This window comes from Alligator mississippiensis, chromosome 1 (assembly GCF_030867095.1).
Source record: "Alligator mississippiensis isolate rAllMis1 chromosome 1, rAllMis1, whole genome shotgun sequence".
Lineage (NCBI taxonomy): Eukaryota > Metazoa > Chordata > Crocodylia > Alligatoridae > Alligator > Alligator mississippiensis.
Genome location: NC_081824.1, coordinates 119,043,773 through 119,071,608, shown reverse-complemented (window position 1 = coordinate 119,071,608; position 27,836 = coordinate 119,043,773). Strand labels below are relative to the sequence as shown.

Below are 27,836 nucleotides of genomic sequence, written 5' to 3'. Positions count from 1 at the left end.
AATTAGTAACTGTTGCTTGTGGTTTGCGTAAATTCTTTTCTTCCATTATGTTTTTGAAAATGCATCAATATCCTGTTTTTACAGTGTATCATGCTTGAACTTGTACAGGATGCAGAACAGAAACATTTAAAAGCAGCTATGTTCTGAGGAGGTGAGGGCAAGCATAGCTGCTTGTGGAATTTTGGATGTTATAATAAGGTGCCGGGCAGATACATGGAGCTGTTCAACTCCCCCAGTTTCTCGCTACTTGGTCTGGACAAGGTCACATCACCCTAATTCTGCTGTATATATCTGTTTTACTTAAAGTAGGATTGGGGTGTCATAGCCATGTTGATCTAGGAAACATGAGAGGCAAGGATTTTTTGTGCTATCTTTATGTGACCAGTGATATACTTGGGAAAGCTGTTGGACAAGTTTTGGGGCATCAAAGTGCCTTCCCCAAGTCAGTTGCCTAAAATCTATGGTGCTTTTTACTCTAGCACCTGACAGTAGTTTGTGACATTTACTAGGGGTTTAAGCAATGAGATGCTGAGGCTTCTTGCAAGTAAGAGAGACCTAAAGTAGAATTCACAAAAACAAGTTAAGTGCCTGCACTCCACATTTCAATTACAGGAAATCTATTAAACTAAGGCTCTAACATTAGATAAATGCTTACAAGTAGGTATCTAAAATTACAGCATGCAGCATTATGAGCAGTCATATACTGTATGGAATGATACTAGACTTCTCCCTGCAGTAGGTTCTGAGTGTTCAGATACAGAGGCAGATCCAGGGTGGTTCAGTGATGCAGTTTCACCCCATTTTGATTCTTGCTCTACCTGAACTTTAAAGCCAGCTGCCTAGGAAGGGTGGCAGCATTTTTATTCAGGCAGTGCTGAGAGAGTCAAGTAACGTTGTGGCTTATTATAATCTTCCTGATTCCTACTAATCTCCCTCTGTTCAATAGGTATTAACAACCTTTAACAACCCTTTTTAATGGTCTTGATGTTTCACTACTCAAACTATCCTTTCTTCTGTAATTTAACTGTCTGCCTTTCCCAGTAGTGCCTCTCTTTGCAGCTCTGAAGGCTGTTCTTAGCTCTAGCTAAAACCTTAACTCAGGTGTGATCATATTAATGCAGATATAGAAATGACTGACAGGAAAGTATTCAAGGCACTGCCAAGACTCTCCAGAAGACTGATTTTGTTCTGTGAAGCTGAATAAGAAATATATATTTGACTTTAATGACTGTGGGACTAATGACACAATATCTTTTTACTACTTTTGCCTAGTTTATTATTTCTTTTAAACTTTATGTATAAATCTAGCAAATTAGTGCCCATTACAATAGTTATATTTGTTTTTGCTTTGATCTTGATCTTAGTGCTAGCCCTCAGCAGATTAGTAAAGCTTTTATTTTCTCTGTAACTGGAGAAAAATATGTGGTGTGTTGGTATGCCACACCATGGCATTCTCGACCACCTGGGCAATAGCAGTCATCACCTACTAGATTTCACCATCCAGCACAGGGTGTCAAAGTCCTGTAGCAAGGCAGTAGCTCTGGAATTCAGGAGGGCAGATTTCAATGAGGTAAGGAGACTAGTCGGGGAGGCACTGAGGTCCTGGATGGGAGGGGAGCAGGGAGTCCAAGAAGAGTGGTCGAGAGTCCAAGAAGAGACGATCCTCCAAGCCCAAAGGGTGACAATCCCAACGTGGATCAAAGGGGGCAAGAGTGCTCAAAAGCGCCTATGGCTCACCAGAAGCATCCAGGAACATCTCAAAGCTAAAAAGGAGGTGTACACCCAATGGAAGGGAGGGGTCATCACCAAGGAGGATTATACTTCCATTGCTCGAGATTGTAGGGGGGCTGTTAGGAAGGCTAAGGTGGAGACGGAACTGGGACTAGCAACCCGGATCACAGATAACAAGTCCTTTTTTAAATACATAGGGAGTAAAAAGAAGGTGCCGGCTAACGTGAGGACACGCTGGGAAATCTGGTGGTCACACCAGACAACAAAGCTAACCTCTTTAACAATTTCTTTCCCTCCATTTTTCTAAGCAGGGACTGGGTAATCCTCCCCACCAGGATCCCAGACGGACCCAGGGGAGGTGCAGCCGGACCCAGGGTCAGTGAGGACCTAGTCAGGGAACTTCTGGTGGGACTAGACATGTTCAAATCAGCAGGTCCTGATGATCTCCAGCCCAGAGTGCTGAGGGAATTAGCAGAGGTCATTGCAGGACCCCTAGCTCAGCTTTACGAGCACTTGTAGTGCTCTGGCAAGGTGCCAGAGGACTGGAAAAGGGCCAATGTGGTCCCCATTTTCAAAAAAAGGAGGAAGGAGAACCCAGGAAACCATAGGCCCATTAGTCTTACTTCAGTCCTGGGGAAGCTCTTTGAAAAAATTATCCAGGAGCACATCTGCGAGGGACCAGCAGGGGAGATTATGCTTAGGGGCAACCAACATATGTTCATTAGAGGCAGGTCCTGTCAGACCAACCTGGTGGCTTTCTATGACCAGGTCACAAAATCCTCAGACATAGGTGTCGCACTGGATGTAGTCTTTCTGGACTTTAGGAAGGCTTTCAACACTGTCTCTCACCCCATTCTCATTAAAAAAACTAGGCGACTGTGAAGTCGATGCCTTCACAGTCAGATGGGTCGCAAATTGGCTGGAGGGCTGCACCCAGAGAGTGTTGGTGGACACGTCATTTTCAACCTGGAGGGATGTGGGCCGTGGGGTTCCCCAGGGCTCAGTCCTCCCTCCTGCACTGTTCAACATCTTCATCAGCGACTTAGACAAGGGGATGAAAAGCACCTTGTTCAAATTTGCGGATAACACTAAGATGTAGGGAGAAGTGGGCATACTAGAGGAGAGGGTACCTATCCTAGAACTGGATAGGTTACAGGGGTGGGCGGATGAGAACAGAATGGGTTTCAATACTGACAAGTACAAGGTACTGCACCTGGGAAGGAAGAGCCAGCAGCATACCTACGGACTGGGGAACTCCCTTCTTGTCAGCACAGAGGCAGAAAAGGGTCTTGGAGTCATTATTGATTCCAAGATGAATATGGGCCGCCAATGTGAGGATGTGGTTAGGAAGGCTAACTGCACCTTGTCATGCATCCACAGATGCATCACGAGCAGGTCCAAGGAGGTGATTCTCCCCCTTTATGCAACACTGGTCAGGCCACAGTTGGAGTACTGCATCTAGTTCTAGGCGCCGCACTTCAGGAGGGATGTGGCCAGCATCGAGAGGGTCCAGAGGAGGGCCACTCGCATGATCGGGGGAAGTAGGGGAGGCTATGGGACCTGAACATGTTCAGCCTCCACAAGAAAAGGCTGAGCGGGGATCTGGTGGTCATCTATAAGCTGGCCAAGGGGGACCAGCAAGCAATGGGAAAGTCCCTGTTCCCCGGAGCACTACCAGGAGTAACAAGGAATAACGGCCATAAGTTGACTGAGAGTAGATTCAGGCTAGACATCAGGAGGCACTACTTCACAGTCAGGGCGGCTAGGATCTGGAACCTACTTCCAAGGGAAGTGGTGCTCACTCGTACCCTCGAGGTCTTCAAAAGGAAGCTAGTTAATCACCTAGCATTCTTTCCTGCCCATGGCAGGGGACCGAACTTGATGATCTGCTTAGGTCCCTTCCGACCCTACCAACTATGAAACCATCTGCACCCCCTCCTTTCAGAATTCTAGATCTGCCCCCATTCAGGTACCTCAATAATTACTGTTTCCATTGATGTTTACTGAGAGCAGCTGCCTGACCTGCATCTTCAGTCCTCCTTTCCTTGTGGCTTATAGGGCAGTCTAGGTTATTCCCGCAGAATTCTCTTTGTTTTAGTGAGTCAAGCTAGTTCAGACAGGCTAAAGAACACTAAGACTACAGAGGGGATTTGGATTTGGGTAGTGGAGGTTAAGGCTTGCAAAATGTGGTGTGTCATATACATTGCATCTATGAAAGTTGGAGCACAAGACAGACGTAAGAGACAAAATGCCTTCTACTGTTCAAGGTATACACAGGATTCCTAATGTGATAAACAGAGACTGCTAGTAGGTTACTCCTAGTTGGTCCCTATTACCCTGTGAAAGAGCAGAGCAGAATACTGCTGTTGAGATCAAGCTGTGGGAATACAGTATGGTGCCTCTCTGGGATGGGCATAGAGGTAGTCACAACACCGTCCTAGATTGCCAAGTTAGAAATGGGACCAGAGAGAAGATGTTCCTTTGTTGCTACTTGCTATTCAGCTCCTAGGCTGAGCGGAGTTGGTAGTGTTTAGCAGACACTGAATCAGGAGCACTCTACTTCTACTAGGCTGGATAGAAGGGATAAATTTGTCATCTCTCAGAAGTGTCCTACTACCCTTTGCAAATCTGGAGGCTCTACTAGGTTCATGGGGGTTCTTTAGCTTTCTTTGTAGACTGGTGTGTCGGAGTGATCTTATCAGTTCTGATGCCTGTGACACATGAGGAGATGGAGAAGACTCAGGGTACAAGCACTCTAGTGAGTTATCACAGTAAGCCTGCCATTGAATAAAAGTGAGGTAAGCCATCTTGCATATACTGCATAATAAAAGTGTGCACATGGAGTTATCACAGAGCAGCTAATGTGCTGTAAGTTTGTATCTTAGTTGACTTGCAGACAGAGGTTAACTTGATCAATGAACTCAAATTACAACAGGTGCTAAATTCTAGTTTAGCGGAGCCATTAATGGGTCAAAGAACAAGGTCAGCAACACCCTTCAGGGAATAAATATGGAACTATAGGTTTTAATTGGATAACTGTTGCTTAATATACAACAGTCAGCTCCAAATAATCTTTTCACTGACATTTGATGCCACAAAGTGGGGAGGGTAAAACGTACAGAGGTAAAATGTGCCTCAGTTGATAATATTATTAGAAGTTGAAATCACCACTCATACCTTCCTCCCCAACTAGTACTGCTGAGAGTGCATCAGGATGCATTATTGAGTCCCCCATATGTCCACCAACCAGCCACAGAACTCCAACGGCACCTGAGCAGAGGCAGCTGAGCCACAAGTAAGGCAGTCAATTTCTCCTCCTGCCTGTCATGTTGTGGAGCAGTGTTTGTGTGAGCCATTATCAAATGGAAACCTCAAATTCACTCCATTTAAAAAATGAAGCCACTTAAAAGCCCCAGCACAGTTCTGGACACTTGATACTAGGCAGCGATGTTTGCAAGATTAGATTTCAGGCATTGAAGCATTTCCTTTCCTTTATTTCCACTTCTGATCTCCAACTTCAGTTCATCTCCCCCCCCTCCCCCCCCAACCGTGTCCCTTGATCTTTCATCCAGCTGCCCTGCAACATTCATTCAGAAATAAGTCAGAGATGCTTTTCTGTTCTTGCTATTGGACACCAAAGTGGGAAATGAGGTGGATAAAGTTGTTTTTTTTTTCCAAACAATTAATGGAAGTTTCCAGATTACAGGACCTAGTACTCAAGTGGAACTTTTAATTGCTGTGACATCTGATGGCATATCATCAGTTCACAGACACTCCAGAAAGTTCTTGGAGTGGGTTGGGGACAACTTTTTGGTACAGGTGGTGAAGCCAACTAGGAGGGAAGCTTTTCTTGATTTGTTGCTCATGGACAGGGAGGAATTGATTGTGAATGTGAAGATGGTAGATAACTTGGGTGGCTGTGGCCATGAAATGTTAAGAATTCAAAATCCTAAGGAAAGGAAGAAAGGAGAGCAGCAGAATAAAGATACTGGACTTGCAAAAAACAGCTGTAACAAACTTGGAGTACTGGTAAGTAAAATCCTATGGGAGTCAAGTCTGAAGGGAAAAGGAGTCAAGGAGAACTTAAGGGCATCATATTAAGGGCACAAAAGCAAGTTATCCCAATGTGAAAAAGGATAAGAAGTGCAGCAAGAGACTAGCCTGGCAAAACAGCGAACTCTTCAATGAGTTGAAACTCAGAGGAATCTCAAAAAAAGTGGAAACTTGACCATATTACTAGTGAGACGTTTAAGGCATGAAGAGATAAAAATCAGAAAGTCTAAGGAATGAATTGAGATGCAAGTAGCAAGGGACAATAAAGGTAGCTAAAAAAGCATTCTGCCAGTATGTCAGAAGTAAGACTCAGGAAAGCATAGCTTCCTTACTAAATGCAGAAGGCAAGCTAGTAGCAGGTAATGCAGAAAAGCTGGAAGTATTTAATGCCTTCTTTTACTTCAGTCTTCATGAATGAGGTCAGCTGCCAGATGACAAGTACACTTGGCAACATGGGTAGGGGAGGAGATGAGCAGCCTAGAGTAGTGGAAGCACAGGTTAGAAATTACTTGACGTTTCTGGATGTTTGCAAGGTAGCAGGGTCAAACAGGATACATCCAGAGCAGGGGTAGACAACCTTTGTGACTAGGACCAGAAGGACCCATCCCAGGTCAGAGGTGGCCAAGCACTAGGATCTAGCCACCAGCACTGTTTGTTTCTATGGCATCATGGGGAGAGCACCCACAGTCAAAGCACCCCTGTTGCTGAATGCCACTGAATCCCCATGTCCATAGGCCAGATCCAGCCTGTGGGCCCAAAGTATTTAAGGAACTGGCTGAGGCAATTTCATAGCCATTGGTTATATGTTTGAGTATTCATAGAAGAAGAGGTGTCAGACAACTAGTAAAGGGCAAATATAGTACCCATCTTTAAAAGAGGAGAAGAATCTGGGAAAATACAGACCAGTGAATCAGACCTTGATACCTGTAAAGATCATGGAGCAGACCCTCAGGGAATCTATTTCTAATCACCTGTGATCAGGAACAGCCAGCATGGATTTATCAAGAGCAAAACATGCATGACCAGCCTGACTTCCATCTATGAAAAAGAGAAGCGCATTGTGGATGTGAAAAGAGTGGTTGATGGGATATATCTGGCATTACTGAGGCTTTTGACAGCCACCCATGACATTCTCATTAGTAAGCTAAGCACATACAATCAAAGTGATACTGCTCTACAGTAGATACATAAGTAGTTGGATCACTGCATTCAATGAGTGGCCCTCAATGGCTCAGTATCTAACTGGGAACAGGCATCAAGCGAGGTGCCCCAGGGGTTTGACCTGGGTTCAGTATCATTTTAATATGTTCATTAATGATTTGGAGAATAGAATTGAGCGCACACTTAAAAAATTAGCAGGTGGCACCAGGCTGGATAGAGTTGCAGTGCAGGGCCATGATCCAGAATTACCTTGGTAAACTGGAAAAAATGGTTCTGAAATTAATCAAATGAAATTCATTAAGGACAAGTGTAAAGTTCTGCACTTGGGATGGAACTCATGTACAAAAATACAAACCAGGGAATAACTGGCTAGGAAGAAGTGCTATAGAAAAGGACTTTGGGATATAATGGACCATAAGGTGAATATGAGCCAGCAGGTACTTTAGTTGCAAAAGAAAAGAAAAGCCAATAGCATATTGGGCTGTATTAATAGGAGCATCACTTGCAAATCAAGAGTTATGATTCTTCTGTACTATTCAGCATTGTGTTCAGTTTTGGATCCCACAATTTAAGAAAGAGTCCAGTGGAGAGGCTGGTGACTATTCTTTGTAGCTGCAAGGGACAGAACACAGAGTAATGATTTTAAATTGCAGCAAGGGAAATTGAGGTTGCATGTTAGAAAGAACTTTCTCACTCTGAGGGTGGCTAAGTATTTGAATAGATTACCTATAGAGATTATGGAATCTCTGTCCTTGGAAGTTTTTAAAAACAAATTAGGCTTTGTCTCTTCCTCCCATTTGTCATCATAGGCAGTTTAATCCTTTTATCACTTTCAGTGATGTCCAAATCAAATTTTCTCAGCTCACATGTAAAAGGATGTTTCCTAACTACCAGTTTCTTCATCCTCAGCTTGAAGTCTGAGAGTTGAGCTTATTTTTTTTTTGGATCCCACATCAACAATCATCTGTAATTGGAACCAAGTTAACAATCCCACTGAGGATGCACAAGTCAAAGGGAGACAAGGTTCTTTGGGTAAATCCGATATCTTTTATTAGACCAACTCAAAAGATATCAACTAATAAAAGATATTGGATTTACCCAAAGAACCTTGTCTGCCTATGTCCTTAGACCAACACGGCTACAACCTACACCCCCAAGGGAGTACCTTGAACTCTCCAAGCTACCTGAGATCTACAGTGCTTGTAGGAACCAAGGAACTGAATGTTGACTACTTGTCACTATCACGTAATGTGGCTTTAAATAGACACAAGGACCAGATTTGTTGAAAATAGGCTATTTTACTGTTTTAACTATAAATGCATTTTAAAAATATGATTCTTAAGTGAATCATAAGCCTGATGGTGAGCTATAATTAAAACTGACTACCTTTCTCAGCCACACAAGATCACTCATAAAGATCTTTCAAACTATGCACCCAGTTTGTAAACCAGTGTGAGTAATCTCATTGACGTCAGTGGGTCCGTGCTCACGTGAAAACAAGTTTTCAAGTAGTCTCTATCTTAGAACAAGTTCTTGAAAAATTATTTAAGGTCACTGTTTAACTGTTCTTCAAAGTTAGATTCATAACTCTGTGTTTTTGCTTCCTGTCTAATTTACATAGATCTTAGAATGCTGATATGTAAAGTGATGCTATTACATAATATTTGTACTAGAGACTTATCGAGTCAAGGGAGAAGATTAGGGATCACTGTGTGCAAATACTGTACAGAGCGTGCACAATCACTTCTACACTGTAGTAATGGTTCCACATTTTTTTTTCTTAGTAGAGAGATACAGAAAGTGTAATACAACTGAGGGTGGTAAAGGCTACTGAAGACGCTTCCTATGAGATTGAACACATACACAAAAGATTGTATCTGGCAGTGTTGCATGTATGATCAGGGATCTCTATTATGCCAATGTAAGTTTAGAAATGCATCTTTAGAAATCAGTGAAGTTGATCCTGACAGATCTAACTGAAATCAGAATTTGTTTTGATTTATAGTGTTTGAAGACAAGACACTAAAATCAGCATAAAATTGGTATTGTTAAACCATTCACTAACTAAAATAGTGGTTTTAGGGCATCATTTCAAATTGGCTTACTGCATAAACTTTTCTATTGCATTCATTATGATAGTATCTGAGCACCTAGAAGGCATTAATTAATGTATAACACCTCTATCTCTAAGATAGGCAATGGAGGCACAAAGAAATTAGATGTCTTGCAGAAACTTTGTGGCAAGGCCACCAACAGGAATAGAAACAAAGATCTCTTTAGTCCTGCTCCAAAGTCATGCATGAAGCATGTAAATTTAATGTGAATGTCCCAATCCTTTTCTTTTCTCAACCTCATTGACTTCGATGCTTAAACACTATAAGAAGTGTTATCTTGCAAGGAAGTAGTTCTGTGGGTTTTACTTGCTGAGATTGGCTCATCAGTCATAGGCGATGTTTCTGTTTTGAGTCTATCCTTCACTCACCACATCAGAAGCTGTGCTTCGGAGGAGGGAAGTTCAAAAAAATAGCAAAAACCCCACCTTGGTCCTTTGGTAGTTATTTAAAAAATAAGTTAGTGTTATAAACAAATCCCTGACTCCTGCCAGTTATTTAAACAGACCTGTTTTATAAACATGCTCAAGAAGTGTGAATACTTGTGTGTGGTGATAGATAGACATTCAAAGGTCTGGATGATCAACTAAATGTCAGAAGCTTATCACAAAGCTATGCAAATTACGTTCCTTCTCTATAGGAAAACAGTTGCATCCATCTAGCTCAACTCAATTGGACTTGATAAGGTATACATATACAACAAGCAGTACCAGAAGCAATGCTTCTAAGAAGGCAAAAATAGAAAGGTCAGCTCACCTTATTCATTCATACTGTCTTCCTCCATGCATCTGTTTCTTCAGCACTGATCTCGCAGCCATAGGTGACTGGTAGGAGGGGCATGTGCCCCTTCTGACAGGGCTGTCCCCAATGCCACCACCAGCTTCTGCAGGTGCTCACCAGCCCCGTCCCCAACACCAACTCTGGCTTCTGCAGGTGCCCCCCACAGACTCAAGAGGCACCAGTCACCCATGCTCACAGTGGGGGTGCTACCCACCATTCCCATATCTCTTTCCCTTTCCTAGGCTTTACTCATAGGTTTTTTTTATGAGAATCCTTTTATGATTACTGGTAATAAGAAAACCTTTCTCACTTCCTCCGATGTAGAGTAGAAAGTACCTTTGTGTCTCAGTCTTTTCCCCTCTACACATTACCGATATAGTGCATTTAACTGTTTAATTATGCAGTTACCTTAAGACCAGCTACACGTGAAAAGTACTTATCACATAATAAAAAGCTTGAACCAGCTATAAAGTTAGACCTTGGAAATATGTACTAACTTTATAGCTGGTTGCTATTGAGCTTTAATTTATGTGTGTAGTTGACAAGGTTAACCATACCCAGCATGATACCCCCAGGCCCAGGCAATTGATGCTGCCACAATCCCCAGGGCCTAGGGGTATATGAAACTGGGATTAGGCTCCCCCTGCACTAGCAATAAGGCACAGTGGGATGTCATGCGTGATTCCACAATCACGCTTCCTGACATGCACGTGTGGCATGATGTTAGGTGTTATTGTGTGGATCATGCATTAGATCCCATCATGCCTTTACCTGCATGTGAAGAGGGGTTACACAATTACTCTTTCCTGGGTTTGAACTTTACGTCATACTTCAAATTTCTCCTCTAATTTTTAGTCACTAACTGATTTTGGTGATAGTTTACCGTAGTCTTATGTTGCATTGCACTGAGGTGCCGTTCTGCTGTGGTAGCTTTATCTGATCAGCTTGTAGTTTTTGGTTTGTTCTTCACAATAATGTGTGTATTGGGGCTTTATGGGCTGACCTAAGAGACTGAGTTTATTTTTCCAGTTTTGTGTAGATAAGTTTGCTTGACTGGTCAGGAGGTTTTGCCTGTTCATCTGGGTTTAACTTTTGCTTCTTCAGCACAATGAGCTATAGGGATTATTTGTTGTTTTGGAATTTAAAGTAACACTTTACTTTTTATGCCCTATATACCTTTTCATTTTTGGACCTTTTCATTTTCATGGACTCTGCTCTACTTCTTTCATGTTGCCTGGCTTTCTGAATCTTATTTAGTTTCAACTGAGAGTATATGTTGCATCTCTGATGCGATAAACTAAAATGCACAACATTTAATTGTTGATATTGTGTGCTATATAGATTCCCGATCATAGATGTGACCTAATGATGCATCAGAGTCCTGGGAGAATTAGAAGGGATGGTAATTCAGAATATCAGGGCAGTTTCTACAACCAACTGATTCCATTATAGACTTGAACCCAGGACTGTTGAGGTGAGAGCATCAGACTCTTTACACATACACATGTGTAATTCAGTCAAAGTTGAGTGCCTAAATGACTTTGAAAATCTACCTGTGATTCTTTTTATTGTCCATATCAGGCCACGCATCTGCTTCTGTTGTCATGCTGAAAGGTGTTTGTAGGATAATAGAAAAGTAGAGCTGAAAGGGACCTCATGAGATCATCTAGTTCAGCCCCCTGTTCCATGCAGGATCATCCCTGACTAAACCTTCCCCAGCCAAGTGTCTGTGTAACCTCCTCTACAAAACTTCCAAGGATGGAGATGCTACAGTTTCTCTAGGTAGCCTGTTCCAGTGCGTGACCACACTCCTAGTCAGAAAGTTCCACCTGATCTCCAGCCTAACCTCAAACCTTCTCCTACTGAAGCTGGAGGCTATTGCTCCTAGTCCTGCCCCTGTGTCCACAGAGAAAAACCCATCCCCATCCTCGTTGTAACTGCCTTCCAGGTATTTGAAGACTACTATCAAATTTCCTCCTTAGTTTTCTCTTCCCCAGATGAGAAAACCCCAGCTCTTTCAGCCTTGCCTTATCAATCTTGCTTCCCAGCCCTCTAATCATTTTGGTTGCTCTGCTATGGACTTTCCAAACTGTCCACATAGGCAATGTGTAGGGGGGTCTCGTGCCCCCCTGAGATTGGCCCTCGCCAGCTGGGGAGTAGGGAGCAGCAAGCGGTGCCCCCCCTAAGAATGTGAGGGCACTGAGAAAAGCGCCAGTGGCACTTCTCGTTTGTCAGCTGCTTAGGGACCTTCCCCCACCTCGGTCGGACCCCCCAGGATCAGGAGGCACCAGTTGCCCATGCTTCTTGAAGTATGGGACACAGTGTTGCAGGCCCGATCTTACCAGTACTGAATACAACGGAAGAATCAGTTTCCTTTACTTGCAAGTGACATCCCTGTTAATACAACCCAGTATGTTCTTGGGGGGGGGGGGCGGGTTTAACAAGAGCATATAGTCAGCTTATATTCAGTTTATGGTTTACTATAACACTCATGTCCTCTGCAGAACTGCAGCCTAGCCAGATATTCCTGCAGTGACATACTGTGGGTCTCTGGCGCTCAGGGGCCAATGCTTAAATTTGCGCCCCCCCCCCCCCCCCCCGGCCTTCTCTAAGTATTGCGTAGCAATACTTAGTTACATCGTGCAATAAGAACTCTGAAGGGCCCAGCTAGCACCCCGCTCCAGGCCGGTGCCTAGGGCCCATGGCCTCCTCCCACCCCAACTGTCTGTTTGCCACTGTATTGCTGTCTGTATTTGTGCACACTATGAGTCCATCCCTAGTACAGGACTTTGCACTTGTCCTTTTTGAATTTCATCTACATGATTATGGACCAGTTTTCCAGTCTGTCTAGGTCATTTGGGGTCCTAGGCTTACCCTCCAGAGTGTCTGCAACTCCATCCAACTTGGTGTCATCCATAAATTCACCAAGCATGTACTCAGTCTCATTGTCCAAATTATTAAGATATTAAACAAAAATGGACCTAGGAGAGACACCTGAGGAACACCATTCTATTTCTCCTCCCAGACAGATGTTGAGCCATTGATGACTATTTGTTGAGCAAGATGATCCAACCAGTTATGTATCCACCTTAACATGCTTTCATCTAGTCTGCATTTTCTTAGCTTATTAATAAGAATATCATGAAATATAGTGTCAAAGTCCTTGCTAAAGTCAAGGTATATCACATCCACTGCTCTCCCCCATCTATAGAGCCTTTCACTTTATTCTAGAAGGAAATTTGTTTGGTCATATGCTATTTGATTTTTGTGAATCCATGCTGGCTGTTCCTGGTCACCTTATTCTCCTCTAGGTGCTTCACAATAGATTCCTTGAGGACCTGCTTCATGATTTTTCCAGGTATTGAGGTCTGATTGACAGGAGGATCCAGTTCCCTGGATCTTTCCTTTCTTAAATTTTGGCACTATATTTGCTCTTTTCCAGTCATCTGGGAGCTCACCCGACCATAGTTAATGGCTTTGAAATTACCTCAGCCAATTGTATCAGTACCCTTGGATGCATCCCATCTAGCTAGCCCTGACAACTTGAATGCATCTAGCCTCTCAAAGTAATACCTAACCTGTTCTTATATTACTCTAGGCTGTTTGTCTTCCCTATCTTTACTGCCACCTGCATTCATCATCTGATAATTGCCCCTGTCGGTGAAGACTGAAGTAAAAGTCCCCCCCCACCGTGCAGTCTCTGCTGAAAAACATAGTGCTGAAAAGTGATAAGTGTGATAACTGAAAGTCTGGAGTGGCTAAACTGGCGCTGACAGTAAGCAAAGACTGCAGTGGCAGGGCAAGAGAGCATGCCTTCTGCACAGAGCAGGGATGGCCGTAGGGTGTCAGGATTTAGTAAAACATGGGTAGATCAGACCTTTGTGGACCCAGTCTAATCTCTTTGCAGGCTGGATATAGCTCATGGGCTGTAGGTTGCTGACTGCTATGTTAAAGAGAGGAAAGTGTGGGAAAGGATTGTGATCCTGACCCTGACAGGGAGCAGAAAGACAGCTTATATAGGTACAGAGCTCACTAAAGAGACAAGAGGAAATAATAAGAAAGGAAATTGCCTGCTGTTGTGTGTTTTGTATACTTTCTTTGTAAATAAACAGGTTTGTCCTGAGGAATAGACCTGACTTGAATTATCAGTTTCTTCTCCAGCTGCTTTCAACCTTTATGTATAGAGCAAGAGATATAACATGATGATGATACTACTACTACTACTACTAATAATAATAATAGCAGTAGTAGTAGTAATGGTAAGAGCTAGAAGTGAATCTGAAAGATCTTAAATATTGGCCAACCTGCCAGGTTAAAAGGGACAACATATATTCTTCACAAAAGTCTGAATTAAAATGAAGTTACAGGTGCTGCCTATGCCAGTGTTTGACTCTATGATATTTTGACTCTGCCATAGTAGAGGTGTAACAATGTAGTATTCTCAGATTTTAGAAATTATTTTGCAATGCTTTTATCATATGGCTTAAAACCATTCTAAAATATTTTAGTGCTACTGAAATTTTAAAAATAAACAATTCCTAAAAGTCATAAGGAAGTAGCAAAAGATCAAGTTTAAACATAAGGACATCTTGTGTGGGTAGATTCTTAGTATTTGTTATGTTATGTTTTACTTCCTTATTCCTCTCTTTCTTTTTGCTCAGCTAAATAACTGCAAATATGTTACTAGAATAGGAGCTTCTTGGGCTTTGAAAAATACAAGTTGACCTCAGATTTACTTTTCTCAATTTTTCTTGTATTATGTTCATAAGTGGACTCAAGACACCTGAGTGTGATATTATTATTATTATTATTATTATTGTTCCACTCTGCTAGAGTGCCTGAAAAACAGTTAATGAAAAAAGTGAATGAGTCTTCCTCCTGTTCACTGCTTTTTCATTCTTAAGGATAAGATGAGAATATATTACAAAAATAGATGTACGTAAAATAACTGCTTGTTGTGTCAGGTTTATAGATGAGACAGTGATAAATATATAGGACTGGATTTTGAAGTCAGTTTGGGGTACATCCAGGCAATGAATGTAATTTTTTAATTATAGGGCCAGGAGGAACTATTGTGATCATATAGTCTAATTCATTGTGTAATACAGTCCATGAGAGTTTCCTGTGCTAGATCTGTCTTCAAATCCAAAAATTGTGCTTGAACTACAGCATGTCTTTTTTAGAAAAAGCTTCAGTCCGCAAAAATAGCCAGTGATAAAGACTCGCCTAAAGCCTCTGAAAAGTTAAAAAAAAAATAATTAAACACACAGTTGTTTTAAAAAAAAGATGGGGCATATTTCTAGTGTGAATTTGTCTAGCTTCAACTTTCAGCCATTGAATCTAGTCATGCACTGTGGTTTGTCAGATTGAAGAGCCCTGTATTGTCAATTTTCTGTTTTCTGTAGGTACTTCTAAGCTGTGATGAAGACACCCCTTAATTTTTTCTTTGACAAACTAAATAAAAAGCTTCCCAATCCATGATTTTTTCTTAATTTCCTTGAACCCTCTCCAAGTCTGCAACATCTGTCCTGTTTATAGACTCCAGAACTGGACACAGTAGTTTTGGTAACCCTTACCAAGATGCCAAATGCAGAGGTAATGTCCCTAGTCCTACTCAATATTCCCTTGGCTATATATCCAATGATACCCTAAGTACTTTTAGCCATAGCATTACATATGGGTGCCCATGATGTTGCACAGATTTGATGTGTGATATTTGGACCTGTGGGGAGCCTGCTGCACTAGATCCTGCAGCCCTGCAAACTAGATCGAGCATGCAGGGCCAAGGCAGCTCACAGCCCACTTGGGGTGCGTGGGTCCAGGCCAAGGCAGTGCAGGGCCCAATTCAGGCATGTGGAGCCCAACCCCCTCCTCCAAAAAGGATTTGGCCCATGCACTAGCTTTAATAGTACTCATGGAGTCCATGGGGCTGAAAGATTGAGCACCACTGCTATGATAAACCATAACATCAGTGGGTAACATTAAAGATAATAACATCCTATTTTATGTTATTGTACAATTATATTATTAGAATAACAGCAGTAGCATCTTGGGAGATATAATATTACTGAACACTTGCATATCAGCAATAACCACTGCAGTATTACGGTAAGGCGTATCAATGGTAAACAATAGCATGACTCAAAACAAAATTTGGGTTTTTTTAACCAAAAACATCTGTCACCACAGAGGACCCTCCCCCCCCTTTCCCCCACATAAGTTTAATGTTAGTATAGTTTTACTTCAAAATATCACAGTCAATTAAAATAATATACAATTAATATTACTTGGGAAAATAGATGTAGACACATTCTTTCCATCCTGATTTTTTCCGTGAATGAAATGAGTTGTAGCTCTGTTTTAAAAGTGACTTTTAGGCTGTTTCCAGATACGTGCAGCCATGCAGCATGTGGTGCTGCAGACACGTCTGTGTGCGGGCTGGGAGCGATCCGGGCCCTCTTTCGCACCACGGGCTGTGGCCAGCAGCCTGGGCACGCTGGGTCAGAGAAAGCAGGCGACACGCTAGAATTAGGCACGGACGCGTAATGGTTGATTCAAGATTGTTTACTTACACCATAGATAGTCGCAGTGTAGGCTGGACAGTTTCCCAGGCAAAGCTCCGCTTAAATCCCCAGTTTGAGGACTCGGACAGTACTCGGACTCGCTCACACGGAGTTGTTGAGGCTCCGTGGGTCCTTTTTGCGCGCAGGGAAGAGGGATACGTCGAGGATTGCGCTCGGTGACGGGGAGAGGCTAGAGGCTGATCAGACCCCTGTTGCCTTCTTGAAACACGCTGAGTCCAATAGGCTCTGCAGCGCTTAGAGATCTTCACAAGACTTGAAGTCTCCTCCTCCTGATGTTCGTGGAGTCCTCCTTTGCGGGGTTCTCCTCGGAGTTCTCCAAGTTCTCCAACTTGGGCAGAAACCACTCAAGCCTCTTATACGGCTAGCAAGCCAATCACTAGCCGCCACGTGGGAATATTTTAACACAAGCCAATAATGGGGCTCGAATTTTAATACAAATGGCGGGAACTCTTTGCACCGTGCATTTCTGTGCTGCAAAGAAGAAATACACCCTGCAAAGAAAGCTTCAAAACGGTGGGAAAATAATTCAGTGGTGCCAAAGCACACACAAAAACAAAATCACACCTTTGGGTTGTGACAGTCTGTTGCGCCACATACCACATGTTCGGTTGTTCTCTGTGCTGCAGGTTTTTTTGACCCCTGGATACAAAAGCTGCCCAGCAAGGTGTGCTGCCGCTAGTTGTCCCTGGGGAACCAAACATCCACAAGTGGAGCTTTAGAGTGGTTTTCAGGAGTTTTACAAACATTAAGTTTTTGTGGCAGTTTGAGTGAAATAAGTGCTTCAGTAGTTAAGTCTAATACTAAATTTCAGAGTGAAATCCAATTCAGGGAAGGTAAAGTGAGCAGATTATCCCACATCTGCCAACCACAGGGCTCTTGCATCTTCCTCTGGAACTTCTGGTATTGTCATTGTCAGAGGTGGGATATGGGACTGGGCCTCCAGTCTCATCCAGTAGGACAATTCCTATGAGATATCCAAAGGAAATAATCAAAGTTTCCTGCCCAATATCATTCTGCATTTGGTAAAGACAAATATGAGTAGTGTTTACACAGTTTAAGGTTTCTTTAGAAAATAAGTACCACTGTTCTTCAGCAAATGTTTCTTCCAGGCCTTAATGCATGCATGGTCCCTTTTTTTATTCCTTTTTCCAGCAGAACAGTATTGTTCTTTGCCTCCTCCTATGAATATTCATTTTGAATCTAGTAACATGAAGAATGTCCTGCATTGGTCACCACCAGAAGGTGTGGGAGATGGAGTATTCTACAGGGTGAAGTATTTAGTGTAAGTGTGCCTTATTGGCTTTACTCCTTTCCTTTTTTTCTAGTTTAAATACCTAAACAGTTATACAAAAGTAAAGACATTTTTTTAGTGTGAAACTAGGCTTAGAGATCTAAGGTATATGGTGGGGAGCAGGGTGGTAAGTATTTCTTCAGTGTCATATCATTTAAATCCAAAAAAAGGTATTGAAGAAGTACAAAAAAGTTCTTGTGAGGATGTTAGGGAGAACTGAGAGTTCCCCCTACCCCTAGGTCAGCGGGGACAGCACTCACAGGCAGGAGAGGGGTAGCTCCCGGCTGACGTTCCCATAGTGTGGTCTGAAAGAGACTGCAACTGAACCATTGCACTAGGGCTTAGATTTTCCAAAGGTTTCTGCCATTTCTGCTTCTGACCAAAAACCTGAAAGAGCTATTTCATTTGCCAGGCACAAGAGAATATAGACTATACCCCTTATGTTGTCACTTTGCCTTGAGAGAGACAGCATAGATTGTTCATGCTCAAGGATCCCCTTATACTGGGATAGTCTTGCAGGCTGGCTTAACTGACAAAATGACTTTCACAGGCAAAGTGGTCCTGAGCAGGTTGGAAAATAGGATTTAGTAGTCATTTACTGTAAACAGATGCCTTTCTTATGTGTGCATTGAAATGATTGCTCACCATGTGTGGCTTAATAAAAAGTTGCTAAAAGAGCTACAACCTTATTGATATCTGTGGTATACAGCTGTCAAGTTACTGTACATATAGAGCAGGGGCAGGCAATTATTTTGGGCAGAGAGCTGCCTACTGAGTTTTGGCAAGCCATTAAGGGCTGCATGACAGGCAGCCCAGGGCAGATAAATATTAATTTTCTAAATTTTTTAGGGGCCCTGCAGGCCAGAAAGAATGGCCTGGCGGGCCGCATCCAGCCCCTGGGCCGCATTTTGCCCACCCCAATATAGAGCATTGCCCCCTGCTGGATGGAATTTATGATTAATTATATTGCACCGAGGCAATGACTCTCAACCAAGGTAACACAGCACCCTGGGGTGTTTTGAGATCCTTTCAAGGGTGCCACATAATGTTAACACTGTTAGGTATACAAATATAATTCACAAGATAAACCCAAAAATTTCACACAGGAATCCATAGTGTCAAAAACTATGACCCTTTGTGGGCTTCCTGAGTTCTTTGCAACAGAAGAATTGCACTTGTTATTTTTTTCATACTAAACAAAAAAGTGAAATCTAAGCACTGTCATTTTCCAACGGGCTTCTTGAGTCTATCAAGGAGTACCTCGAGTCGAAAAAGGTTGAGAGCCACCGCACTGCTGTTTACTGATTTATAAAGAGGATCTACAACTTTAATAATTACCATTAGCTGATAGAAGTTTTCTCCAGGTCAAGTGGTAGACTTCTGGAGATCTGCAAGCAGAAGCTGCTGAGGAGAGCTGGTCAGGAATTTTTCAGTGAAATATTTTTCGTCAGAAAATGTCAAAAATGAAATTTTTTGTAGGAACATCCAGACCAGTTTCAACCCAAAAATTATCTTATGTCTACTAGGTTAATCATGGACTTCTTTTTGGTCTAGATGAAAGGGAGGGAGCGAGATCTGCCCATCCCAGAATAGCCTAGTGGTCTGGGCACTAGGCTGCAATGTGGAAGACCCTACTTCAGTTCAGGGACTTACTTGAGCATCGTCACACCTACACAACAAACTTATTTTACCTGGCTTTAGTAAAATGCTACACTCCGCAACATAGGCAGCCTTCTAATCTAGACGTCGAGCTACATCCACAGTGTTGTGGGTAAGCCAATTGGCACAGGGCAAGCGTAATTGAGACTACATTAATTAGCCCTCCTGAAGTAGTGTACAAATACAGAATGCACTGCTTTTGGATTAGGGGGCCTCCCATGTGGAGTAGCACAGCATGTTTGAGACTGCAGCTGCCCTGTATACATGGCAAATTTGCCGTATCATGCCTTCAGTCTCCTAGATCTCATACACAGGGTTCGAAATACAACCCCCACCTCCCATAAGAGACGAGAGCCCTGTGCCTTTCTAAGCAACTCAGGTGGCAGCTCCTTCTGGTTTCTGGCTGCCACCGCTGTAGACCTTCCCCCACCCAAGAGTCAGAGTATAATTTGAACCCTGCTCACATAATTGCCTTGAGCAGCAAGACATTGGCTACTTTGGCTTGGATGTTTCCCAGCCACTTCTAAAGGAACTGTTTTGCTTTTTATATAAAATAGTCATTGGGGCAGAAAGACAGACTAACACCGTAGGCCAGCATTTAGGGCGCTCACATTGAAGATGGTAGAGTAGGGAAGAAGTACTTGATCTGCTGAGGTAGAGCTAGAACTTGAATCTTCCACAACCTGGGGGAGTTCCCTAACCAGTGAGCTGCTGCCTAGTTTGTGTGGATCATGCCTTATTTTTCATGAAAGCTTTGAAACTTCTTGGGTTCATCCATGTATAAAGTTGGAAACTTTTTGAAATTTTTTGTGGGATGGGAAAACTGTTGCTGCAACAGTTTTGCATGTCCTGCTCTAGTTCCATGTTCTGTGTGCAGCTTACCAAGTGAATAGGGTGTCTGTGGCCGTAGTCTTTTGTTCAGCTCTTTTGTTTCTTTTTAATGTAGATATGGTGAAAATAAATGGATTAAAAAGTCAGAATGCCAGAACATCGATAGAACATGGTGTGATCTCTCCAGTGACACCTATGACCACGAAAAACAGTACTATGCAAGTGTTAAAGCCTTCTTAGAAGGAAACTGTTCCAGCTGGGCAGAAACCGAACGGTTCAATCCTCTCACAGACAGTAAGGAAAGAACATAAAATTAGGTGTCAGTAGCATTTATTAAATTGTTTATTTATATTGCTTAACTTGGAGTGTTCTCCTGTAGGTGCACAGAACAATGCATGCATTTCTCCCCTCTCCACTTTTGTTGACAGAACTTGTTGGAGTATATCCTATAAGAGTTTGACTTTATATCTCAGTTTCATATAAAGTACTTTTGGTGATGTGCGTACTGTACACTGAATAAAGTCTGAAGCAATGGTAATATTTTACTGTAGTGAAGGCAGACAACAGTGAATTCAAGATGTGGAAAACACATCTTAAGAAAAAGTAATGCTCTGAAGTACATAGTAAAAGTTTTTTTTCTGTCTTATAGTCCTTTCTAACCAGGGCAGAGCTATAACAGTAGCATAGTACAGTCTCCTATCTATATTAAAAAGAAATCATTGTCTTTTAGTAAGCTAAAACCTTAGGCACATCAACATAACTCAAGTCATGTAAAGTTCAAAATTACAAGTCTGGCAAAACTCCAAGTCAAGTTATATCCACATTGTCACAATTAAGGCTTTACCTGGAGAATAATTTTATTATTTACCTGGAGAATAATTTTCTTCCATTATAAATGGAATTATTCAAGGTTGGGGCCAAGCAAAGTATCATTACATTTAATGTAATCTAATGTTTAGGTATTTTAATACCATCTTTATCAGTTTGCTTTGCTTTCTGAAATGGTTTTATATAATATTAAACACATTATTTTCCAGCCCAGATTGATCCACCAGCAGTCACTGTATCGTCTACTGAAAAATCAATTTCAATTGTTCTGACTGCTCCTGAGAAATGGAAAAGAACTCCCGAGGACAAATCTGTACCTTTGGTTCATATTTACTCTGTTTTGCAATATAATGTGTCTGTCCTCAACAAAAAAACAAACAAGAAGGTAAGCTGAAAACGGTTGTAGCAGCATATGTATTGAACCTGCACCTGGGGCTTACTAGGGCTTGCATTGTAACTAGTAACATGGAGGGTATAGTCCAGTATTTTAAATAGAATTCTATAGCACCATGTATCTGGTGGCAATACTTTCGTAATGTATTGCAAACAAACAAATCCATTTGGCTGCATCTGAACTTTGCTCATTGTTCCTGGTCACCGGACTTAATGCTAACCTTCTGGATCAAAGAGTAGGTTTTCTAAGGTGCATCTGAGGTTGGGCTGTTTTGGATTGGGGGGGGGGCAGGGGGGGAGGGAGGGTTGGATTGGATTGGGGTCCCCAATTTGGGGGCGGGGGTTCAGTGACTTGATTCTTGATATGGAAATATGTATTCATCCTTCCCCACAAATACAGTGCTCTGAAGTTCAGATATAAACAAGTAATAACTACTTCTAAGTCATGTCCAATTTCTCACAGCCTTATAAGGCTTTATACCACGGAGAATTTCCCCCTTTTGAACTGAACTTTGCAAGATGTAAGCTTTTAAAAGTATCAGAATACTGTTTAAAGAAAAGTAGCCCTTTTGTAACTAGAAAATGTATTTTAGATTTTTTTGAGATACTTGAAACGTAATTATTTTAAAATCTGCCTTCATGATCTATACAGTTAAGGGGAGTTCCTGAATCACCTCATTTTACCAGGAAAGGATTAAAAATGTAATCCTGATGCAAAAATATTGTAAAACTAACACATGCATTAAATGGGGTTTTGGTAGTGCGTGTAGCAGGTAGAAAATTAAGGGTGCAGCCTAAGAATTTTACTGAGATGTCCTACATGATTCACTCTCCTTTACTCATGAATACTCTAGCTGACCTTTATATTACCCTATTAATATGTTGCTGTTTCTATATAATTAATAAAAGATGCATAGATATTACAAGTGAACTGTGTATAGATATTCTTGGCAGCTGTTTCTCTTGTGAAGTCCTATCTTTCTTTGCTAATGTAGCAGGACTTCACCAGTATTATTCAATAGTGGTTGTTCTTTCCAACCACAAAGAGAGAAATAGCAGGGCCTGATTAAGGCAAAGGTAAAACACATTAGCTCTAACCTAAGCAGGAATGACCACAATACATCATCTAAAAATAGAAATTACCATATTTTTCCACATACAATACAGACTTTATCACAAAAAGCCGATCCTAAAAATGGTAGTATGCATTATATGTAAGAAATACAGTAAAAACAGTTTCTGCCAATTACTGGTAAAAGTAAAAATAAAATCTGCATGAAACTCACAGGGAGCAGACCAATGAGCAGGCCCAGCTTTCTCAGTTACTTACTATAAGAAAAGATCATTTTTACATCATTCTCCCTTTCAAAAATAAGATGCTTATTTTATTCTGGTACATGTTGTATGCAAGAAAATATGGTAATCACAGCTCTATTGGATCTTGTTAGCCTAGCCTCTAGAACAGTGTTTCTCCACCCATTGGTCATAACCCAGAAGTGGGTCGCAAGAATATTTGAAAGGGTCATGAGCAAGTCCCAGAAAAATGCAGAAAACCACAGGTTTCCCCTTGAAAGCTGTCAGCCTTCCAGCCTGCAAGGAGCTGCTTGCAGCGATTTGGAGGCAGTGGGCCCACATGCATCTGCATGTGCACATGCATGTGGGCAGCATGCAGCCAGGCAGGGTCATGGGAGCAGCCCCAGCAGCTTGGATGCAGGTAAGTGTATGGGGAGTGGGAATTGGAGGTCCAGGGCTTGGGAATTGTGTGGGGATGGGTGTAAGCGGGGGAGGGGGGAGGCAGGTGCCTGCCAGCACTGGAGGAAGGTGACTGGGCACTGAGGCTGCATCAGGGCAGGGGTAGGGAGGGGAAATGTGCCTGCCTCTCCAGTAGGGGAAGTCGGCTCTGGGAGATCCTTCGGGGCAGCAGGGAGCTGCATGGCTAGGCCAGCATCACCAGTGCCCATACTTGGAGGGGCAGGGCAACTGGGAAACGCTGCTTGGGGGACAGGAGGAGCTGTGACCAGGCTGCCTGGCACAGTGCATGAGCCCCAGCCCAGGGCAGGGTAGAGTGCCACAGGCCTCTCCGCCTTCTCCCTCCAGCCTGTGCTGGGGCCAGACTTGCTCTGCTACCTCCCGCATGAGCCAGAGCTGCTGCAGACAACATGCTCTGGCCCAAGTGGGATGGGGGTAACTGGGGCACCTTCTAGCAGGACTGGGAGGAGGCAGGGGACTTCAGGTTGGGAGTGAGGGACACCAGCATGACCCGGGAGAGCAGGGAACTGTGGATCAGGAGCGAGGGCACCGACAGGGCCAGGGGGTCAGTGTCTTGGGAGTGAGGGGCACCAGCAAGGCCAAGGGGCTATGGGTCAGGAGTGAGAGGCACTGGCAGGGCCAGGGGACTGTGGGTCAGGACTGGCCATTGATCTTTACAAATGGGTCCTGGTACAAAACAGGTTGAAAACCACTGCTCTAGAGGAAGGCCAGGGTGGTGCTGTTTGTGTCTCACAATGTCCTTCTGAGCATAAGTGCTAGTAATGTCCCAGGTTCTTCCCTTTTCATAATGGGAACTAGTCAATAGTATTGTTGTTAGTAGACAGAAAGGCGAAACAATATCAAATGAGGCTATGGGAGAAACTGGGAGCGACAGGGAAAAATAATGATAACAAACATTTTTAAAAATTATAGTCAAAGGGACAAAAAAAATTTAGCTTAATTCTGGCACATACCTTCCTGAAGGTATATGGGTCTCATTTAAAAAAAAAAAAAAGAAGTTTAACAACTTACTCATAGACGGTGAAGGAAATATTGGTGGCTTCTTGCTGAAGGAAATTTTATCTGTTAAGCTAAAGCAGATCATTATCTCACCTCAATCTAATTTATATACTTATTGAGAAATGGAAAGGCCTTGATTTTTCTTTCCCCAGAAATCTTCAAGGAAGGTATTGACTGGTAGTGTCCAGTTTTGACCAACATTTTTAATATAATTATTTTAGAAAGCATTGGAATGAAAATATAATAGTCCCAATTTTAAAAAATGGTGATGAGAGCCTTCATCAATATTGACGTATTAGTAGGTCAGTACTGCCAAATGTATTCCTGCCATAATACATGGGGGGGACATTTACTTTTCCATCTTTAGACCTGGATTTCTAAAAATAATATTTTGGGACTGGAGCAGGCTGGTTTTAGAGGAAGCTATTCATGCACAAACTATTGCTCGGTGTTGCATTATTTAGAAATAATGAATAGTAAAAAGACATAATCATTTGTATGTAGCCTTCATAGATCTCAAGAGAGCTTTTGACTCTATAAACAGATTAAAATTATGGAAGAAACTGGAAATAACATTAATGCATAAAGCTCTCTTGCAATTAATCATTACTTATGATTCAAATACAACATCTAGGGCAGGGGTGGGTAAAGTGTGGCTGGATTGGGCCTGCAATGGACTCCATTTCCCAGCAGCCTCTGCCCACATCACTGTGGCTGGTTTCCATAGAGACCCCGGGGCCAGCAGTGCCTTGACAGCATGGGGCCAGGTTTTCCATGCTAGCAGCGCTGGCTGGGCAGGGAGCTGCTCTGGGACTGGGATCTTGCAGTGGTGACACCATGGTCTGGAGCTGGGGCAGAGCTGCAATCTGCTGCCTGCACATCCTGGGCAAGAGCATGCAGGCAGTGGATTGTGGCTCTGCCCTGGCTCTGGACCGTGTTGTCACCACTGCAGGATCCCGGCCCCAAAGCAGCTCCCCGCTCAGCCACATGCCCTACTAGTGTTGCTAGGACCGGCCTCCATGGGGAAACTTGGCCCTGCGCTGTCACAGTGTTGCCCTTCCTGGGGCCTCTATGGAAACCAGTCACAGGGATGCAGGCTGGGGCTGCTGGGAAATGGAGTCTGGCCACCAGCCAGATCTGTCATTTGGCCCATCCCTAATCTAGGGTGTGCTACAAGGTTGGCAGCATCCTATCCAATAGCTTCCCAACTAAGAGAGGGGTATGACAAGGATGTTTCTTGCTTTGCTACTTCTGAACAATCTAAAACCAAACACTAATAGAGAATCAGTTCTATGCACCCATGATTTTGAATTATTCTAACCCTGTCTTGCTTGATGCCAGTGATGTGTTAATAATGTCATAATCACAAATAGACCTCCAAAAGTTATTAAGTGCTTTTTCAGCACTATTGCACTAAGTTATTGGTTTTGGGGAATGAAAGTGGGAAACAAGTTTGTTTTTTATAGAAAAAAAGCTAGAGGTGGTGTCTTCTTTTAAAAACCTCTGAATCTATTTGAACAAAAATCTGAGCTGGAATAAGCACACTGAAAATATAAATAGTGGAGCAAAACGAGCTTTAGGTGGAGTTTTACCTTCTTACAATAAGAATGGCAGAAAAGCAGTTCTGGAAGACTAAAGGTCTATAGAGCCAAGGTAGAGTCCATATTACTGTATGGAGCAGAATCGTGGGGTGCTGACCCTATAGTCCACCCCAAAACTGAAAAGATTTCAAACTACTTTTTAAGGCAGCTTTTATCTCTGCCTAATTCTACAGGTGGTAAGGGGAGATATGGAAAGCCTTATATCCAGCTCTGAAACTGGATTGATAAATGTGAGCGCTTTAGCTCATTTAAGAAATTTCAACTATTCTTTGAAAATTAGATCTTTTACATCTATGAGATACCCTAAGAAGTGTCTTCTAGCAGCCTTTCTTTTGCCAAAGAAACCCTGGTATTATGGTTAAATAACATCTATATTCTCCTTCAGACAATGGCCTGGGAAATGTACTGAGAGTCACTGACCCAATATTTCCCCTATATAAACAAGATATCAATTTAAAAATTAAAGATGCCATCATGCAGACAGATATACTGGCAGTGAGACTGTCTTGAATTTAGCATTTTTTTAAGATTACTAAAGTATTCATTGGCTGCATCTACATGAGCATGGATGTTTGTTTCCCTAGGAATACGCATGCTATCTATGTGTTCTCTGGCATGCAGCAGCCTGGATGGGGTAGGAGATGCTGGGGCCAGCAACTATGCTGGCCCCGGCAGCCTTACCTGGAGTGATGGAGGCCTTGGGGAGCTGCAGCTACAGGACTCCTGCAGCAGGGAGCCTATCCAGCAGCTGGAGCATTCCAGTTTTGGGCAGCACGCACTGCCACCACATGCACTGCCCCACTTTTTTTCTGCACAGGTTTTTTTGACCCCAGGATCTCCTGCGGTCAAAAAACTGCTCCATGCTGCAAGGTAGGAGTGCAAGAAAACACCTGAATGAGCAGTGTGTGGCCACATGGCCATGCTTTTCTGGACATAGCCACTTGGCCTAGTGGTGCAGAACTACAAACAATGAAAGATCAATCTCTCACAAGATTGAGATTTATTCCAACAAGATCCGCAGTTGTCATGGGCAGATGGTGTCAGACAGAATATATTCTTGTGGGAAGAAGATAGATGACTTAAATCACTGTTCGTGGTCTTGTTTGTTATTTGAAGAAATAAGAAAAAAATGGATCTCACTATTAATAGGAAACTTTAAATACTGCATTAAAGAAGAAATAAACAAACTGGCTTCTCAAACTGGCTTCTAACACTTTGGAGCTTGTTCTTTACTCCTTAGGTTAATTTTCCTTACTTGCTCAAAACAATAAGGGCCAAATCGTGTTTGTATCCATTTTCAAACACTGCTGGGCAAATTGAGACTCAAATAAATACTCTTCAGAGTAGATAACTGCTATGATCTATTTTACAAGTGTAAAAATGAATGTAGATAGAGGCAAAGTGGTTAGTCTCAGGGTCAGCAACACAGTCTGCAGTAGAGCTAATTGTAGAATCCGTACTGTAGACAGTCTGTTGTATATTTTATCTACTTACCCACAACTTCCTCTGATATTACTGAAGTCTGCATGAACTTCACCTTAAAATGGTAGTTTTCTAAATGATTCTGCCCTGGGATTGGTTGCGGGGTCAGGAAGGAGAAGAGTCTGAGTTCAAGTTACAGTTCCTTTTTCCATTGGTTTAATAGTCTCGACCAAATTCTGTACAGTAGTTATTGGGTCCGTCTACACATGCTATTAATTCAAAGCAATAAACTTCAGAGCAGTTTGAGGTGGAGTAAACTACTCCCAGGAGCAGCATCTATACAACAGCAATTTGAACCAGGGTGGTGCAGTTTACACCAGGGCCACTAAGCCTGGGGGTCCAGGTGGTGGCATCAGGCAGCAGAGGGGCTGGCCAGGGCATGAGGATGCCGGAAGTGCACTGCCTTGCGGCTAAGCTGGCTGTGCTGTCCAGGCACAATTTGGCTGGGCTGTCTATGGTCAGCAACTATGTGTAGGTTTAATTGCAGTAAATCACTCTGGCATAAGATAGTACTGTCTATTTTACTGTGGCATTAATTAGTTTACTGTGGCCTAATACCATT

The 27,836-nt window shown here is 42.6% G+C and overlaps 1 protein-coding gene across 2 annotated transcripts in view; it reads left to right on the top strand.

The window, feature by feature from the left end:
- IL20RA (interleukin 20 receptor subunit alpha) overlaps positions 1-27,836 on the top strand; it is a 44,399-nt gene that overhangs the window by 10,356 nt on the left and 6,207 nt on the right. The window contains exons 2-4 of one of the 2 annotated variants that reach the window (XM_019479469.2): positions 17,573-17,702; positions 20,317-20,495; positions 21,239-21,414. In XM_019479469.2, coding sequence (XP_019335014.2) covers positions 17,602-17,702; positions 20,317-20,495; positions 21,239-21,414 — 456 coding nt within the window. In that variant the 5' untranslated portion in view covers positions 17,573-17,601. The remainder of the gene's footprint in view (positions 1-17,572; positions 17,703-20,316; positions 20,496-21,238; positions 21,415-27,836) is intronic. The other variant, XM_014605513.3, reaches the window with a different exon arrangement.